Source organism: Crocuta crocuta, unplaced genomic scaffold (genome assembly GCF_008692635.1).
Source record: "Crocuta crocuta isolate KB4526 unplaced genomic scaffold, BGI_CrCroc_1.0 scaffold666, whole genome shotgun sequence".
In the NCBI taxonomy this organism is placed as follows: domain Eukaryota; kingdom Metazoa; phylum Chordata; class Mammalia; order Carnivora; family Hyaenidae; genus Crocuta; species Crocuta crocuta.
Genome location: NW_027528879.1, coordinates 50,440 through 69,940, shown reverse-complemented (window position 1 = coordinate 69,940; position 19,501 = coordinate 50,440). Strand labels below are relative to the sequence as shown.

General features: G+C 37.3%; 1 protein-coding gene across 1 annotated transcript; it reads right to left on the bottom strand.

Moving 5' to 3' along the window:
• Positions 1-6,585: 6,585 nt before the first annotated feature.
• Positions 6,586-7,536, bottom strand: LOC144225563 (olfactory receptor 52A1-like). Its single transcript, XM_077756784.1, has one exon. The coding sequence runs from the start codon at positions 7,534-7,536 to the stop codon at positions 6,586-6,588; it is 951 nt and encodes a 316-aa protein (XP_077612910.1).
• Between the last annotated feature and the right edge of the window lie 11,965 nt (positions 7,537-19,501).

Here is a 19,501-nt window from a genome sequence, read left to right as displayed (position 1 = left end):
TGAAGAAGATATTAATCTTGATGAGGTCCCAATAGTTTATTTTTGCTCTTGATTCCCTTGCCTTTGGGGATGTGTCAAGTAAGAAACTGCTGCGATGGAGGTCAAGGAGATTTTTCCTGCTTTCTCTTCCAGGATTTTGATGGTGTCCTGTGTCACGTTCAGGTCCTTTATCCATTTTGAGTTTATTTTTGTGCATGGTGTGAGAAAATGATCTAGTTTCATTCTTCTGCATGTTGCTGTCCAGTTCTCCCAACACCATCTGTTAAAAAGGCTGTCTTTTTTCCATTGGATATTCTTCCCTGCTTTGTCAAAGATTAGTTGGCTGTATACTTTTGGGTCCACTTCTGAGTTCTCAATTCTGTTCCATTGGTCTATGTGTCTGTTTTTGTGCCAATACCATACTGTCTTGATGATGACAGCTTTGTAGTACAGGCTAAAGTCCGGGATGATGATGCCTCCCGTTTTCGTTTTCTTTTTCACTATTACTTTGGCTATTCAGGGTCTTTTGTGGTTCCCTACAAATTTTAGGATAGTTTGTTCTAGTTTTGAGAAGAATGCTGGTGGCANGATTCGATTTGCAAGTATCTTGTTGAAGATTTTTTTCATCTATATTCATCAAGGATATTGGCCTGTAGCTCTCTTTTTTTTTGCTAGGTCTCTGTGTGGCTTGGGAATCAAAGTGATGCTAGCTAAAATGAATCTGGAAGTTTTCCTTCGATTTCTATTTTTTGGGATAGCTTGAGAAGAATGGGTATTAATTCTGTTTAAATGTCTGTTAGAATTCCCCAGGGTAGCCATCTGGCCCAGGACTCTTATTTGTTGCGAGATTTTTGATAACTGATTCGATTTCCTCACTAGTTATGGGTCTGTTCAGATTTTCTACCTCTTCCCTTATGAATTTCAGTAGTGTCTGTGTTTAGGAATTTGTTCATTTCTTCTAAGTTGTCTAGTTTGTTTGCATATAATTTTTCATAGTATTCTCTGATAATTTCTTNTTTTTTTTTGCTAGGTCTCTGTGTGGCTTGGGAATCAAAGTGATGCTAGCTAAAATGAATCTGGAAGTTTTCCTTCGATTTCTATTTTTTGGGATAGCTTGAGAAGAATGGGTATTAATTCTGTTTAAATGTCTGTTAGAATTCCCCAGGGTAGCCATCTGGCCCAGGACTCTTATTTGTTGCGAGATTTTTGATAACTGATTCGATTTCCTCACTAGTTATGGGTCTGTTCAGATTTTCTACCTCTTCCCTTATGAATTTCAGTAGTGTCTGTGTTTAGGAATTTGTTCATTTCTTCTAAGTTGTCTAGTTTGTTTGCATATAATTTTTCATAGTATTCTCTGATAATTTCTTGTATTTCTGAGGGGTTGGTTGTTATAAGTCCTTTTTCATTCACGGTTTTGTTTATTTGAGTGCTCTCTCTTTTCTTTTTGAGAAGCCTGGCTAGAGGTTTGTCAATTTTATTTTTTCATAAAATCAACTCTTGGATTAGTTGATCTGTTCAACTGGTTTTTTTTTTTTCTATATTGTTTATTTCTGCCCTGATTTTTATAATTTCTCTTCTCCTACTGGGTTTGGGGTGCTCCTGTTGTTCTCCCTTAGTTCCTTTAGGTGCTCTGTTAGATTTTGTACTTGTGCTTTTTCTAATTTCTTGAAATAGGCTTGGAGTGCAATGTACTTTCCTCTTAGGACTGACTTTGCAGCATCCCATAGAGTTTGGATTGTTATATTTTCATTTTCATTTATTTCCGTTTTTAAAATTTCTTCTCTAATTGTGTGATTGGCCCATTCATTCTTTTTTTTTTTAATATTTTTTATTTATTTCTAGGAGAGAGAGAGAGAGAGAGAGAGAGAGACAGCGTGAGCAGGGGAGGGTCAGAGAGAGAGAGGGAGATACAGACTCTGAAATTGGCTCCAGGCTCTGAGCCCTGACCTGGGGCTCGAACCCACGAGCTAGGAGATCATGACCTAAGTAAAAGTCGGACTCTTAACCGACTAAGCCACCCAGGCGCCCCATGGCCCATTCATTATTTAGTAGAGTGTTCTTTAACCTCATGTTTGTGGAGGTTCTCCAGACTTCTTCCTGTGATTGATTTCAAGTTTTATAGCATTGTGATCTGAAAGTGTGCATGGTATGATCTCAATTCTTTAATATTTATTGATAGCTGCTTTATGTCCCAGTATGTGATCTACCTTGGAGAATGTGCCATACACACCTGAGAAGAAAGTGAATTCCATAGTCTTAGAATGTAGACTTCTAAATATATCTGTCAAATCCATCTGGTCCAGTGTGTCATTCAAGTCCATTATTTCTCTAGTGATTCTCTGTCTAGTTGGCCTATCCATTGCTGTAAGTGGAGTAGTAAGGTCCCCTGCTATTAGCACATTCTGATCCATAAGATTGTTTCTGTTTGTGATTAATTGTTTTATATATTTAGGTGCTCCCATTTTCAGTGCGTAGACATTTATAATTGCTAGTTCTTCCTGATGGATAGACCCTGTAATTATTATATAATGCCCTTCTTCATCTCTTGTTACTGTTTTTACTTTAAAGTCCATTTTGTCTGATGTAAGTATAGCTACTCCAGCTTTCTTTTGACTTCCAGTAATGTGATAGATATTTCTCCATCCCCTTACTTTCAATCTGAGGGTATCTTCCAGTCTAAAATGAGTTTCTTGTAGACAGCAAATAGATGGATTTTGTTTTTTTTAATCCATTCTGCTACCTTATGTCTTTTGATTGGAATATTCAGCCCATTTATATTCAGTGTTATTATTGAAATATATGGGTTTAGAGTCATTGTGTCCTTTGTGGGATTCATGCTTGTGGTGATGTCTCTGATATCTTGTGTTCCTTGCAACATTTCCCTCAGAGAGTAACCCTCAGGATTTCTTGTAGGGTTGGTTTAGTGGTGACAAATTCTATCAATTTTTGTTTATTTGGAAAGACTTATCTCTCATTGTATTCTGAATGACAGGCTTGCTGGATAGAAGATTCTTGGGTGTATTTTTTTTTTTTTCTGTTCATCACATTGAAGATCTCCTGCCATTCCTTTCTGGCCTGCCAAGTTTCAGTAGATAGGTCTGTCACCACTCTGATAGGTTTCCCTTTGTATGGTAGGGCCCTTTTCTCCCTAGCTGCTTTCAAAATTCTCTCTTTGTCCTTATATTTTGCCAGTTTCACTATGATATGCCATGCAGAAAATCGATTCAAATTACATCTGAGGGGAGTTCTCTGTGCCTCTTGAGTTTCAACGTCTACTTCCCTCCCCAGGTTGGGGAAGTTTTCTATTATAATTTGTTCAAGGACTCCTTCAGCACCTTTTCCCCTCTCTTCCTCTTCTGGGATTCCTATGATACGGATATTGTTCTGTTTGATTATATCGCTGAGCTCTTGAACTGTCCTTTCATGTTCCTGGATCAGTTTGTCTCTCTTTTTCTCAGCTTCCTCTTTTTCTATATTTGTGTCTTCTAAATCACTTATTCTCCTTTCTGCCTCTTTAATCCATGCATTGTATGCCTCCATTTTATTATGTATCTCATTTATACCATTTTTTAATTAATCACAACTATTTTTAAGCTCCATAGTCTTTGTAACAATAGTTTCTCTGATGTCTTCCATGTTTTTTTCAAGCCCAGAGATTAATTTTATGACGATTGTTCTAAATTCTTGTTCAGTTATGTTGCTTATATCTGTTTTGAGCAATTCTTTAGCTGCCATTTCTTTCTGGAATTTCTTTGGAGGAGAGTTCTTCTGTTTTGTCATTTTGGTTAGCTTTCTATCTCTTGTTAATTTTAAAAGCTTATTATGCCCTCTGCCCCTGAAGGTACTGCTATATTAAAGAAGGATCTTTGACTGTCCAGGGCCTGCCCATTCAGGAAGTGTTCTTTGAATGGTGTCTCTTGGTTTGTGTTGTTGAGACTTTGGTTATTTTGCTTCCCTACTCATAGTGTTATTTGGGACTCTCCACCATGTGTGCTTTGGCTTTTGTCTTGAGGTAACCCTGGAAAAGAAAAGAGACAGACAACAACACAGGGAACAAAGGCACACAAACGCATGGACAGATCCAATAAACACACAAAGCACTTATGAAGTTTCCTTCCCAGTGTATTCTGTCTCTTTCTCTTCCCAAACTCCTGTGGTTCAGTATCCTATTACTTCAGGCCTTCTCTGTTTGAGAGATGAGTGCAAGCGAATGCATGGAGCTCCCTACTTCTCTTGCCAACACTTCTATTTGTATTATTATTTTTTAATGTGAATTTATTTTTGAGATAGAGACAGAGCATGAGAAGGGTAGGGGTAGAGAGAGAGAAGGAGACACAGAATCTGAAGCAAGCTCCAGGCTCTGAGCTGTCAGCACAGAGCCCGTCCTGGGGCTAGAATTCACGAAAGACAAGATCATGACCTGAACCGAAGTCTGAGGTTTAACCAACTGAGCCACCCAGGCACACCTGGGTATTTATTTTTTCAAATGAAGATCTCATGTAGAACTTTTAAAGATTTTTTTTTTCTCTATGTATTGATATGAACTTTTGTTTCTGGTTAAAATTTAGTGTGCTGGGTTCCTATTAACATATCCAGAATAGGGGCACTTGGGTGGCTCAATCAGTGTAGTGTCGGACTTTGGCTCAGGTCATGATATCACAGCTCATGAGTTTTAGTGCCACAGCATGCTCTGTGCTGATAGCTCAGATCATGGAAGCTGCTTCAGATTTGCGTTTCCTTCTCTCTCTGCCCCTTCCCCGCTTGTATCTGTCTCTCTCTGTCTTAAAAATAAATAAAAACATTTTAAAAGTTTTTAAATAAATAAGTAAATATCCAGGGTTACCTAGGTAGCTCAGTTGGTTAAGCATATGACTTCAGCTCTGGTCATAATCTCAGGGTTTGTGAGTTTAAGTCTCACATCAGGCTCACTGCTACCAGCTTATGAGCTCAAAGCCTGCTTTGGATCATCTGACCCCCTCTCATTGCCCCTCCCTTGTNTGACTGAGCCCCATGTTGGGCTCTGTGTGGACAGTGCAGAGCCTACTTGGGAGTCTCACTCTCTTCTCTCTCTGCCCCTCCCCACCTCTATTGAAATAAATACATAAATATTTTTAAAAAATAAATAAATAATAAAATATAAATATCCAGTCATGAGCAAAATAGGAATATCATTCACATGAGCCCATATGTTGAACCTTCATAGTGGATAGCCAACTAGAAAACATAGCTGGCCTATAGCCTCTTCCAATCCATCTCTTAAAAATACCCTCACCTTTGATTTCAGGAGAGCTGAGTATTAACACTTGGTCTGTGCTTTCTTATCCAATTTTTTTTGCTTGTTTGTTTAGCAGATGTCAAAGAGAACATTTGATTGTCGTCTATATAGATGAGGACTGCTGTGAGCACTATACTCACTGAAGATAAATGGCCGACTGGCCCTACTGGCATATTGTGTTCCCAGTACATGTACCAACAACTTTGTTATTTTCCATGAAGCTTGTGCTGGTTAACGATTCATTGCCTCTCAGCTCCAAATTCACTTTTTGCCTTCTCTGTGAAAATGTACCTTGGCCCTCTGAGTACTTTCTTTCAGAGCTGATGCAATGCTACAGTTTGTCAGTGATGGGCACTGGCAAGGAACTGAGGAGGAGAGGGTTTTGCTTCTTGGTTCCTAGGTGGTCACTCCACAGACTCAGTGCAGTTTGTTTGCCACTTCTAGTCTACAGTAGGCTCCTGCAGCTTTTGCAACTCTTCCAGGGCCCAAATTCTGCAGTAAAAGTGAAGCAGGCAGCACCCAGCAGCCAGCAGTTTCCTCATAAACCTTGGCATCCTACAAGGTGGATTTGTGGAAAGTTTTACTGGAGCAGTATCACAGCCACTTTTCTGTCTCTCAGTGACCCAATGCTGTTCCTTCTCTAATGAGGTCTGGTTTACAGACCAGAGCTTTATAGTTTTTTCCTCAATGCTTAGGTCTATGATTCACCTTTAGTTAATTTTGCTATGTGATATGAGGTAGATGTCAAAGTTCATTTTCTCATATAATTATTTACTTGCCTCAGCTCTCCATTTCAGGAAGACTCTCTAATCCTTATTACTCACTTAGACATATTCTTTAAAAAACAAATGACCCTACATGTATGAGTATATTGCATATTTCAAGGGATAACAGAAGTCACAATAAATATATATTTTTATTTGTAATTGAACAAATCAAAATACAGAATATCAAAATGTGTGGTATGCAAAAAAGCAATGGTTAAAATAAATCCCTACTTGAAAATGCATAAATTCCAAAATAAAAAGTTTGAAAAACAATAATCAAGCTTCCTTATGAAGAAGTAAACAGAACTGTAAATTAAACCCAAAGAAAGTAAAAAGAAGGACATGTTAAAGATTAGATTAGAAGTCAAATGCATTACATGCAGAAAGTACCATTGTAAATCTGGATACTTTTTATGTCAACCTAGCTGTGGTTTGGGAAACTAAAACCTTTAAGATCGAGCCTAATGATGTGAATCCCCAACAGTGAACACACAGAGTCCAAACTGTGTCCATCTCTAGGAAATAAAAGTGTTCTCTATCTGACCACAAACATTTGATAGATCACTGGTGGGATCCATGACTCAGAAGAAAAATCTGTGTTACACGCTTACGAATTACCTTATTTTTTACACCATAAACAATAGGGTTGAGTGCAGGTGGCACAAGGAGATAGATGGTAGACAGGAGAATGTGGGTAGAGGGAGCAACATGTCCAAAACGGTGGCTGAAGAAGGAGAAGAAGGCAAGAATATAAAACTCCAGGAAAACAAAAATATGGGCTGTGCATGTGTTAAATGCTTTGAGCCGTGCCTCCTTTTGGCATAGACGAAAAACAGCCTGGAAAATAAGGATATAGGAAATGAGGATAAAAATCATGTCAAATCCCAGTATGGTAAAACCCACAAAAAGACCACAAGCTTTATTGACTCGGATGTCTTCTGCTGCTAGCTTGACCACAGCCATGTGCTCACAGTAAGAGTGGGCAATCAGAATAGAATGAAAAACATGTAATCTTTTGATTAGAATGGGTAACAGACCAACCAGCACTGTAGCCCGGATTGCCACTGTTACTATCATCTGACCCAGAATGGAAGGCGTGAGGATGGATGTGTGTCTCAGTGGATCACAGATGGCAATGTAGCGGTCAAAAGCCATGGCCAACAGAATGCCAGACTCCATGCACTGCAAGGCATGAATGAAGAACAACTGAGCCAGGCAGGTGTCAAAGGCCATGGAGCTAGATCTGAACCAGAAGATAGCCAACATCTTGGGAGCAATGGCTGCACAGAGTCCCAGGTCAGTGGCCGCCAGCACTGCCAGGAAAATGTACATGGGCTGATGCAGGCTGCGTTCTGTAGGAATGATGATTAGTAAAATAATATTTCCCAGAAGAGCCACTAGGCACACAGCAAAGAAGGGAAACCCAATCCAAAACTGCACGTGTTCTAGTCCGGGAATCCCAATCAAGAATATGGTTCCGGGGTTCAAATAGGATGTATTGATGGATGCCATAGATGTTGGTATTTGTCTTCTTGAGGCTGATTCTGATACCTGCAGAAGGAAACTTGGATGAGGAATGAAGACTTCATCCCTCACTATCATTCAACCATTATCATCAACCAGATTGAGCATTGAGCAAGTTAGTTCAGATCTGTGGATGACAGTGTAGCCAGAACGTTCTGATGAAGTTCTATAATAACATATGTCAGAGTGGTAGAAGCAACCAATCCTGCAGACTTTAACCTGAGCTAAAAAATGGGAACACTTCAGTAGTCCTGCCTTAATTTTTGTGGAAATGGAAACCATGAGATGGAAAAACATTGCTTGCCATCTGTCATGAGCTCTAGTCTACTTTGCCTGAAAAGCCATCATTAAGTGTTCCTTCTTTATCTACCGAGATGCCAACCCAGTTTCACTGCAGTTGTAAATTTTCCTGGCAGTCTTTATGTCCTAAAAGAAATCTTGTTTCTGTCACTGTTTGTGCATTAATATATGATCTTATGAAAGCCTTCAATATTAACCACATGCTTCCTGGTGGCAGAGAAGGAGTTGTTTATCTCAGAGTTGTTAGCATTGGTTCTCAAAGGGATTTGTTAGAAGAAGAGTTTATCTTTCTTATATTAACTCATTTGTTTATCAAAATATTGAACAAACTACTGTTTTCCAGGTACTAAATGTGGTCCTTAGAAGAAATTTGAAGAGGGGGTTCATCTTGCAGATACAGCCAGATGAAATTAGTTCTCTAAAATAAATATGGCTCACTTGTTTAGGGTAGATTTGTAGAATAAGGAGTGTGAAATAGGCTGGTTATACTGGGGCTTAGGAAAAGGAAGGAGAAGAAGAAAGAGAAGGAAAACTAAAGAAAAATAATGCAGAAGTACCAAATTCAAGAAGAATGGACAATTTAAAATAAGATAGTATATTTAAAAAAAAAAAAAAAAGCAGGAGTCCCTGGGTGGCTCAGTCAATTAAGCCTCTAACTTTGGCTCAGGTCATAAACTCATGGTTCATGAGTTTGAGCCCCGTTTCCAGGTCTCTGCTGTCAGCACAGAGCCCACTTCAGATCCTCTCCTCCTCTCTCTCTGTGCTTACTTTATTCACTCTCTCTCTCTCAAAAATAAATAAACATTTAAAAGTTTTTAAAAAACAGAATCTGGCTACTTTAGACACACTCTAAACCTAGGTTAATGTAATTGTGTTTTCTTCCCTGTTAAAGATCAGTGGATCACTAGCTTCTTGAGCTCTGGTTAAGATTGCAAATCCTGTTTCCTGTGGTAAACTCCCTACTTTTGCCTCTTAATATCTTTACGCTCTATTGTGATTATGTGTGATAAGCTGTGGTTTGAATCCTGAAGCACCTGTAACTATGATGCCTAGCTCTTCATTTTTCCTTAGTTCTATGGTCTTTTCAGATTTGGACTCATTTTCCTTTTAGGAGAATTCAAATCAATTGGACAAAATCTTTATTCTCTTTTTAGTCTTAGTTTCATTAATCCTTCTCTAATATTTTAACCATTTCACACTTTACTCCAATCTGTCCTGCCTAAACACTGATCCCAATCGCTCTTACAGAGATTTTCTCAGATCTGAACCTCTTTACACGCTGGAAAAGGGAACTCTTTATGAAGCAGATGTCTCTATTTCTGTTGTTCTCTGAATGCCAATTTTTTGAGAAACGTCACCTAAGTAGCTGTTTCATGGCCACATGAAATCTTGTGTAGGGGTATAAAAAGGAGTTTTTGGTGCAATAATTCTTTTATGAAAGAAAAAATGGTGGAAGGATGCTGACATCTCTTTGCCTGTGATTCTGCAACAATACAAATGAGTGGACTGTAGTTACAATAGTCATAAATATGGATTAAGGCAATAAGCATTGTTGTAAAAAAAATTTCCTTTGACAATTCTATATAGTATCTGGGGGGTATGCGGAAAGGGAAATAGTAATATGTGTAAACTGTTGCTAATACATATGTGTACAAGTTGCCAGAAAAGATAGAAGCTAAAAGAGAAAGAGAATTCCTAAGTTAGAAATATCAGTATTTCCTTAAAAACCATTCAGTAACTGGGTCGCCTGGGTGGCCCAGTCAGTTAAGCATCTGATTTCCACTTGAGGTCAACTTCAGCTTTGGGCTCTGTGTTAGCAGGCTGGCAGCTCAGAGCCTGGAGCCTGCTTAGCATTCTGTCTCCTTCAGTCTGTGCCCCTCCTCCACTTGCAGGCTCTCTCACTCTCTCTCACAAATAAATAAATAAACTTTTAAAAAAAATTCATCAACTGATAGAGGGCAAATATAAATAGTATACTGAACCCCACCTACTTAATAATAATGTCTTTATCATATTATTTGCCTAGCAAGATATTGTGATTTATAATAAATATATATTTTGTCTTCATCCTCTTTCCTGGCACAGACCCAAAACTCTCATAATTTTCTAAGCAATAAGAGCAATAGGAACATCTTTTGTTATTATAGTTGGCCTTTTGTCCTCAGTTCTTGAAATAGCTCCAGAGCAAGAATAAAAAGAGTGTCTTTTGTTATTCCTTATAAACACCTTTCAACCACACCTGAGTTTATGTAAATGAGGAGGCTTTTAGAAAGCTCTTGGTTGCCAGGAGATTGCAACCTTGTGATTAGAGGGTTGGAACTTTCAGTCCTATCCCCAACTTCTGCAGAAAAAGAGGGGTTGAGATTGAATTAATCACCAGTGACCCATATTTAATCAATCGCACATGTTTTGAGGCTTCGATAAAAATCCCTAAAGTATGGGGTTTGGGAGTTCCAGTTTGCTGAACATGTATTGTTGATGAGAGTGTAGCTGCCTGGAAGAGTTATGTAAGCTCTATACTCCTTTCCATACCTTGTTCTGTGCTTTTCTCCCATCTGGCTGTTAAGCAAACTGTTTTCCAGAGTTCTGCAAGCCATGCTAACAAATTATCAAACTCAAGAAGGAGGTTGTGGGAACCCCTCATTTTGTAGTTGTAGGTAGGCTGAGAATCCACTACATTCGGGTAACTTGAGGACCCACTACTTGCAGTTAGCTAGCCTCTGAGGTTGGGTACAGTCTTATGGGATGGAAACCTTAACGTGAGAAATCCAATAATAATTTCAGATAGATAGTGTCAGAATTGAAATGAATATTAGGACACCCAGTTGTTGTCTGGAGAAAATTGGAAAATGCTTATGTGGAGCCCCCTACCACCACCACCACATCCATGCATATCTTGTGTGAGAAGTGCTGGTATGAATGTAAGGAAGAAAACAATGTGTATGCTTTACCTTTCACCTAGTGTTCAGCAAGTAGTTAAAATCAAGGACCTGGAAATTAGAAAAATGACTTCTCTACTAATTCTGGATCCCTCACCTTTTGTTGAAGAGCCATACCTAGGACTCACAGTTTACTCATCTGTAAATTAAGGACAGTATCCTTGCTTGACTCAGTGTTAAATGAGCTCACATATAGAAGATATCATTGTCTGGAACAACTCGAATATTCAACACACGGTAGCTTATAAAATGCCTAGCGTATTTGTCAAGGCAGCAACAGGCTGTGGGACGTTGAAAAGATATAAAACACAGGAGTAAAATACTTCTCATGATAGCGATGAAGAAAACTCCATGAAAAGAGAAAGTTTCTGGAGCCTGAAAGTTTTCCTCCACCACCTCATATATAAGATTGTCCATTCCTGGGGCGCCTGGGTGGCTTAGTCGGTTAAGCGTCTGACTTTCGCTTAGGTCATGATCTCGCGGTTCGTGGGTTCGAGCCCCGCGTCGGGCTCTGTGCTGACTGCCAGCTCGGAGCCTGGAGCCTATTTCAGATTCTGTGTCTCCCTCTCTCTCTGACCCTCCCCTGCTCACGCTGTGTCTGTCTCTCTCTCTCTCCTAGAAATAAATAAAAAAAATATTAGGAAAAAAAAAAGATTGCCCATTCCTTCAACTAGTCATCAAATAGGCCCAGTTGAAATGATAAAATGATATCCTAACTAGTTTATAGACTTTTTTTGCAGTTAAAAAAGTCATATGATTTAAGAGGAAGAATATTTGTAATAATTACTCATCCTTCACTGGATTTGAGTACATTGAACAGAAGTGGGAAAACAAATGCATCTAGAATTTCATTTAATTCAATTTCTATGAAAGACAACAAAGCATGAGCTTGATTACACTTAACTACTAAAAAGTAATTCTACTCTCATCATATAAGGAGTTGTCTCATTCTTATTTACTGAGTGGAAGAAGAAGAAAAGGTGACAATAGGTGATCTCCAAGAGGCAAGATGGTAAAAAGGAGGTTAGGGTGTCCTTTGCCCTGACAGAGAAGCCTGAGCTGCTGGGATCAGATACTAAATATTTTCAAGGCATATAATTATCCTATCTTTCCTCTACTTTCTACATTACTCATATACCCACCACATGGCAGGTTACTTCTAAATTATCCTTTTTTCATTTTCAATAAATCAGGAAACATTAGAATTAATAAGGAGTTAGCCAATTAGAGCCCAGAGAGCTTGGGAACAACCTTGCTTATGTCTTTGATTGTCTGAGATTCAGACATACAAAATATGACTTAATAACCTATGAAAATCTTTTAACTATAAATTGTATTAGCCTTGCCTCTCATCTTTTTTAATAAAATATTTTAACCACAGGGGAAATGTGGACAGAGAAATTATTGAATAAGACCAGATTAAAAAAACCCTATTCTATCAATTTTCCCCCCAAAAAACTGCCATCAGCACCCCTTATCAGCTACTAGTTCCCAGTCATAGGTATAAAAACTTACCTGGAATGAGTCAATGGTTGACCTGGCATGTGAATGGACTGGTTGAATCAATGTGTTTCCATTAGAATTTCCACCACATATTAAAAGGAGAGTGACTGGGTATTCCTGTGCCTGGGCTGATCACAAAGCATCATTATCCTTCTGATGCCCCTCGAGTATGAGTATGATTAATCTTCTCATCCCAGTTGGCCAGTTGGTGTCCAACCTGGAAAACAGAGTCAAAAAGTGCTATTATTCCTAGAGAAAGGAATCTCCAGGAGTGAGAACTGAAGAATATCTGGTCTTGGATCACATTTAGAGCAAGCTGATTCTGAGTTTATTAGGAGTTATACAATACAATTGTTTATGCTTGTAAATACAGGTATATCATGACCACCACTACTATTATTACTATCACTCTTCTAAATCCCCAAAATTTATAGTAACTTTCAAATCTGAATGAAATTTTCTTTTCAGAAACAAAATTTTCCAAGTTTTCTCTGTTATTTGACACATCAGATAATTTACCATTATCACTTCTATCTCCTGATAGCACTTTGGATTCATTGCAATGACAATGCTTATGCAGTCTCATTAGTGATCTACTCAAAACTCCCAGATAATAAGTTGTATAGAATATTATCCATAATATGTTTTCCATCCTGAGCATTTTTTAATGTAAGCTGTTCTTCTAACTTCAGAGTTTTAGTAGTGCACTCCTTTGCCATAAAAAATCACTAATTCACTGATTGTAATATAAGGCTGGCAAACTGGTTTCCTATAGCAGACTCCCAGAGAACAGCATTTTAGATCGTAATGACCAAAATCTCAGCATAATTTGCACATAGAGCTTTTTTCCTCTGTATGTGGCTCAACTGCCAGAGACTGTCCAGTTTCATGTGAGAACATCACTAGCTGGTTTATGTTCAGTACTTCTAAGCTGTTAGCCTGCTGTCCAGCCTTAGTCTATGTATGATAATTTATTTGACTGGAGAAGAAAATATTCTAGCAGTCTCAGTTCTTTTCTTTTTTCCTGTCAGTTTCACCAAGAATTAGTTTCTTGGTTGTTTATTTATTTATTTAGTCTATCTCAAATTCTTCAACATTGAGTCTCATCAGTTCTCTACATTTTCTAGTACATTAATTTAACCCCTGTCATTTCTCCTATATGCATATACAAATGTTAAATTATTATGAAAATAATTCCACCTCTCTTTTCCCCAGAAATATTCAAGAGCTTTTCCCACTATATTTTATGGCTAAGTTCTTCAGATAATAGTTTATATTCATTTATTCTTTCTCATACATCACATTAATATGGATTCATTTTCATCATTTTATCTCTACTCAAAGCTTACCTGCAAAGAAACACCTCTGCTTCTTGGCCAAGCAGTTTCACTATTTGGTATTTACTCAAGAGAAACAAGTACATGTTTTTACTTACATGTATTGTAAGGTATTGAAAATTTCTACTAGCCCAGAAAAGTCACTTAGACCTCATTCTAGTCATTCTCCAATTATGTTCTTTCTCTCTAGGAAAATATTTCTTGATTTTTATCAAAGATAAGTTTTATTTTTTTCTTAATTACTTTTAAATTGATTCTCAAAGTATAATTTGGATCCAATTATGTGAAAAATGTAATGAAGAATTTTAAGTAGAAGAACAGAATTAACAAAAGAAGGAAGTCATGAAACAATTTATGGAGATGTTATTACAGTTCAAATATAGGGTGGAAAATTGTGGGAAATGCATTCCAAAAAAGAGATTGATGTTAGAGTGTGAAATTATTATATATATATATGTGTGTGTGTGTGTGTGTATAAGTGTATACGTGTGTACCTATAATGATATTAGACCTTATTCTTTATAAAGAGATACCCTTTGACTATAGTGAAATCTAGTCAGACTTTTAATTGCATTGTATTTTATTTAATTTTTCCTAACTATTTTGAGGAATAATTGGGAAATATAACTGTTTATATTTAAAGTACACAATGTGATGATTTTATACATATATATGCTGTGGAATGTTTACCAAGATCAAGATGATTAATACATCCATTGCTTCTCAGTTAAGTGTGTATGTTGTGAGAATGTTTAAATTCTACTTATAACAAACTTCAAATATAAATACCATATTATTAACTAGCCACCATGTTGTACATTAGATTCTGTGGACTTATTTATCTGAAAGTTTCTGCCCATCAACATACATCTACCATTTTTCCCTCCCCCTAAACCCTGATTTCCACCATTCTATGTTTCCATGAAAAATTATTTTTAAGATTCTAAATATAAATGATACCACACAATATTTATTTCCTCTGGCTTCATTTAGCCTAATGCCATCCATATTCATTCATGTTGTTGCAAATGACAATATTTCTTTTATGGATGTATAATATTCTTTTACACATATTTTCATCAAATCGTGCATTGACAGACACTTAGACTGTTTCCATAGCTTGGCTATTGTAAATAATGCTATAGTACACTTGGGAGTTCAGATATCTATTTGAGATACTTACTTTTGGTTCTTTGAACATATACCCATGAGTGGGATTGCTTGATCAAAAGGCAGTTCTATTTTTAATGTATTGCAACTTCCATACTGTTTTCAACAGTGGCTATACTGATTTACATTTCCACCAACAGAACACAAGAGTTCCCTTTTTCCTGCATCCTCACCAACATTTGTTATCTCATACCTTTTTGATACTAGCCATGCTAACAGGTATAAAGTAATATGTCATCATAGTTCTTGTTTGCATTTCACTGATGATGAATGATGTTGAGCACCTTTTCATGTTCTGTTGGCCATTTGTATGTCTTCTTTGGGAAAATGACTCTTCAGGTCTTTTGCCCATTTTTAATTAGATTACTTGAGTTTTTGCTGTTGAGTTGTATGAGTACGTTATATACTTTGGGTATTAAACCCTTAGCTGATGTATGGTTGCAAATATTTGTCCCACTCTGTAGGTTGTCTTTCAAATTCATTGATTGATTCCAGCACTATGCAGAAGGTTTTCTGTATGATGTAGTCCCATTTACTTTTTTTGGCTTTGGTTGCCCGTGCTTATGGTGACTTATCCAAAAACACTGCCAAGACCAATGTCAAAATTTTTTTCTTTGTTTTTTCTTCTAGAAGTTTTATGAGTTAAGGCCTTCTATTTAAATTTTTAATCCATTTCAAGTTAATTTTTGTCAGAGGTGTAAGACAGGGGTCCAATTTCATTCTTTTGCATGCATGTATCAGTTTCCTCTGAACTATTTATTGAAGAGATTATCCTTTCCCCATTGCATGTTCTAAGAGCCCTGTCAAAGATTATTTGATGGAATATGACTAGACTTAATTTCTGTGCTCTATTTTCTGTTTCATTATACAAATGAAATAAAATACTATTTCAGTATTCCAGTACCATACTATTTTGATTACTATAGCTTTGTAACATAATTTGAAATTAGGAAGCAGAAGCAACAAAAGCAAATGCAAAAAAAAAAGGCACAAAAGCAAAAATAAACAGAAGGGACTTATTCTGCACAGCAAAGGAAACAATCAACAAAATGAAAAAGCTACCTATGGAATTAGAGGGTACATTTATAAACTATATATTTGATAAATGATTAATATCTAAAATATATTTTTTAAAAATTCATGCAATTTAGCTGTGAATGCCCAATTTATTGAATTAAAAAATGGGCAAAATATCTGAAAATGTATTTTTCTAAAGAAGATATATAAATGACCTAGATGTATGTGAAAAGGTCCTCAATATCACTAGTCATAAGGGAAATGCAAATCAAAACTACAATGAGATATCACCTCATACCTGTTAGAATGGCTATTATCAAAACAGCAAGAGATAACAAGTGTTGCTGAAGGTGTGGAGAAAAGGGAACACGTGTACACTGTTGGTGGGCTTGTAAACCTTACCACCATTATAGAAAACAATATCGAGTTTCCTCTAAAATCTAAAAATCGAACTATCACGTGATCTATCAATACCACTTCTGGAAATAAATCCAGAGAAAGTCAAATCATCATCTCAAAGAGATATCTGCACTTCCATGCTTATTGCATCATTTTTCCCAATAGCTCATATATAGAAACAACCTAAGTGTCCATTGAAGAATGAATGGATAAAGAAGTTGTGGTATGTATATACAATGGAATGTTTTCCAGTCATAAAATAAAGCAAATCCTGCCATTTGCAAAAATGTGAATGGATTTGGTGGACATTTTGCTAAGTAAGGTAAACCAGATAAAAAACTACAAAGAGTTTATGGTATCAGTTACATGTGGAATCTAAAAAAAAAGAAAAAAAGTTGAACTGAAAAACAGAGTGTGATGTGTTTGTCAGGGCCTAGAGGGAAATGAGGAGATATCGGTCAAGAACTACAAACTTTAAGTTATAAAATTAATAAGTTCTGAGGATCTAATGTATTGCATGATGACTACAGAGAATGGTATTGTAATACACTTGAGAAGTTTTTTATGACAGTACACCCTAGGTATTCTCGTGAAACAAACAAAAAATCATTTGCCCAAATCCAACATATTTTCATGATTAAAAACAAAACTAAAAACATAATATGAATAGAAGGAAGTTTGTTCAAGCTGATAAAATTCATATATGAATACCTAGCCTTAAGTGTTGTATTTTACAATCAACAATTGAAAAATGCCCCCTTAAGATTAGGAACAAGATAAGTATGTCCCTTCTTGCCACTTTTATTCAACAATATAGTAGTAATTCTAGCCAGTGCAATTAGGCAAGAAAAACACACAAAAGGTAAGCATCCGGATTAGAAAGAAAGAAGTAATATTATATCTATTCATATGGCATAGTTTTGTATATAAAAACTACTATGGGATCCACAAAAAAATTGTTGTATCTAATAAATGATATTTTCAAGGTTTCAGGATAAAAATTCCACATATAAATATTTTTATTCACATGCAACAACGAGAAACCTAAAAATTAACCTAATAAACAGTTTCACTTACAATAAAATCAGAAAATAAAATAATAAAAAATAACAGCACAAGGCTTTTACACTCAGATTTTAAACTATTACCCAAAAAAGTTGAAAGTGTATGTCCACACAGAAACTTGCACAAGAATGTATAGCAGCTTTATTCATAATTGCCAAAGCTTAGAAGCAACCAAGGTATATGAATGGATAAACTGATATATCCAGACAATGCAATATTGCTTAGTACTGCTTGGGGAAAAAGAAAGAATATCAAGCCATGGAAAGACATAGGGAAATCTTAAATACGTATTAGTAAGTGAAAGAATCTAAAACAGCTACACTTTGTATGAATCCAACTACATGACTTTCTGGAAAGGGCAAAACTATGGAAAAAATAAAAAGATAAGTGGTTGCCAGGCAAGTATACTCTGGGAAGAAATGAATAGCCAGAACACAGGGGGTTTTGTTGCAGTGAAAATACTTTCTGATATCATAAAAAAGGATGCAAGTCATTCTAAATTTCTCCAAACCCAAGGGCACCTGGGTGGCTCAGTTAAGCATTCAATACTTGATCTTGGCTCAAGTCATGATGTCATGGTTCTTCGAGCCTGGAGTCTGGCTCTGTGCTGTTAGCCAGGAAATCTGTCTTTCCTTCTCTCTGATCCTCCTTCACCCTCTCTTTCTCACTCTATGCCTCGAAATAAATAAATAAACTTTAAAACAAAATAAAAAAAAATAAATTTGTCCAAAATAAATTATTTTGTCCAAACTAAATGTGCAACACCAAGAGTGATTCCTAAAGTAAACTATAGACTTTGAATAATTATGATGTGTCAATATAGGTTCCTAACTGTAATAAATGTAGCACTCTTGTGGGGGGTATTGATAATAAGAAAGGCTATGTGTGTGGGAGGGGCAAGGAGTCTGGGAAATATCTGTACTTGCCTCTAAATTTTATTATCTGCTTTAAAAAAATAAAGTCTTTAGAAATGAAAAAGAAAAACAAAGTGGGAGGACTTACATTTCCTCCAGATTTTAAAATTGCCTGCAAAGCTACAGCAATCAACACAGGGTGGCGATGATGTAAGGATAGACACATTAATGGAATGTCATTGAGAGTCCATAAATAAACCTTACATCTATGGTCAATTGATTTTTGCCAAAGATGGCAAGATATTTCAATGAGGAAAAGTGTTTTCAACAGATGGTAGTGGGGCAACTGGATATCCACATACAAAAGAATGTAGTAGGAGTGTACCTCATATAATATATGGTCACCAAGGCCTAGCCCCAAGTGTGTATGCTGTGTGAGCCTGCAGCTGGAACAGAGACCCCAGAAACGCTGATGACACCCCAGTGCTTTCTTTCATGCTGGGCCTCGACACAGCCCAGTGCCTCCAGGATTAACTTATTATCCAGGAAGCAGCCTCAGGAAACTCAAACTGGCCTCAGGAAGCCTTGGAGGAAGGGGTCATAAATGATCCCAGACCCAACCTTTATGAAAGCCTGGGCTGCAGTCTGGTGTTAGCCTTAGTTAGAACCTGTCAGCAGCACCCCACAGAGGGTGTCCTGTGGCTGAGTAAACACCCAAGAAATGAATTATCCTAAAAGAAATGAGGTGTGCTTCCAGGAACACTGAAGGAGGAAGCACTTGACCTTTTAAGAGAAAAAGTGGTTGGAAGTGATTGGAAAAGGGTGACCCTGAGAAAAGTAAATTACAGATCACATAGCAGAAGATTATGACAGAGGAAAGGGAGGACTTTGGGGACCACCATGAATTGCCACTCTGAAAACACCATGCCCAAAGCCTCTGCCCTAAGGTGACAGACAAGAGGAGGCCACAAGCAGGCACGTTAGAGCCTATGTGCCACACTCACCTTTTCACTGCTGGTACCCAGGCCCTGCCTTCAGTTGTGTGCTTTAACAGGAGGGACGAGAAGGCCCTCAGGTAGCTGATCTTTTTGCCTCCCATGGTGAATGTTCTTTAGTCAGCTGTGAACCTGGTCCTCAGGCATGTTGCACAGGGTCCTTGGCCTGTCTAAAAGGTTGGCAGGACTGCACGTGGTGCCCTGTGTTCTTCCCTGAGTGTCTGATCATTTGCAGAGCAAAGAAGGCACGGAGATGTATTCTAGGTAACTTCCCCCACCTTCCCCAAGTCTGAACAGGGCTGAGGCCTCTCTTTGTGTGAGCAAGGGAACTGAACTGCTCTAGCTTTTGAAATATGGGCTCTAGCTCAAGACTC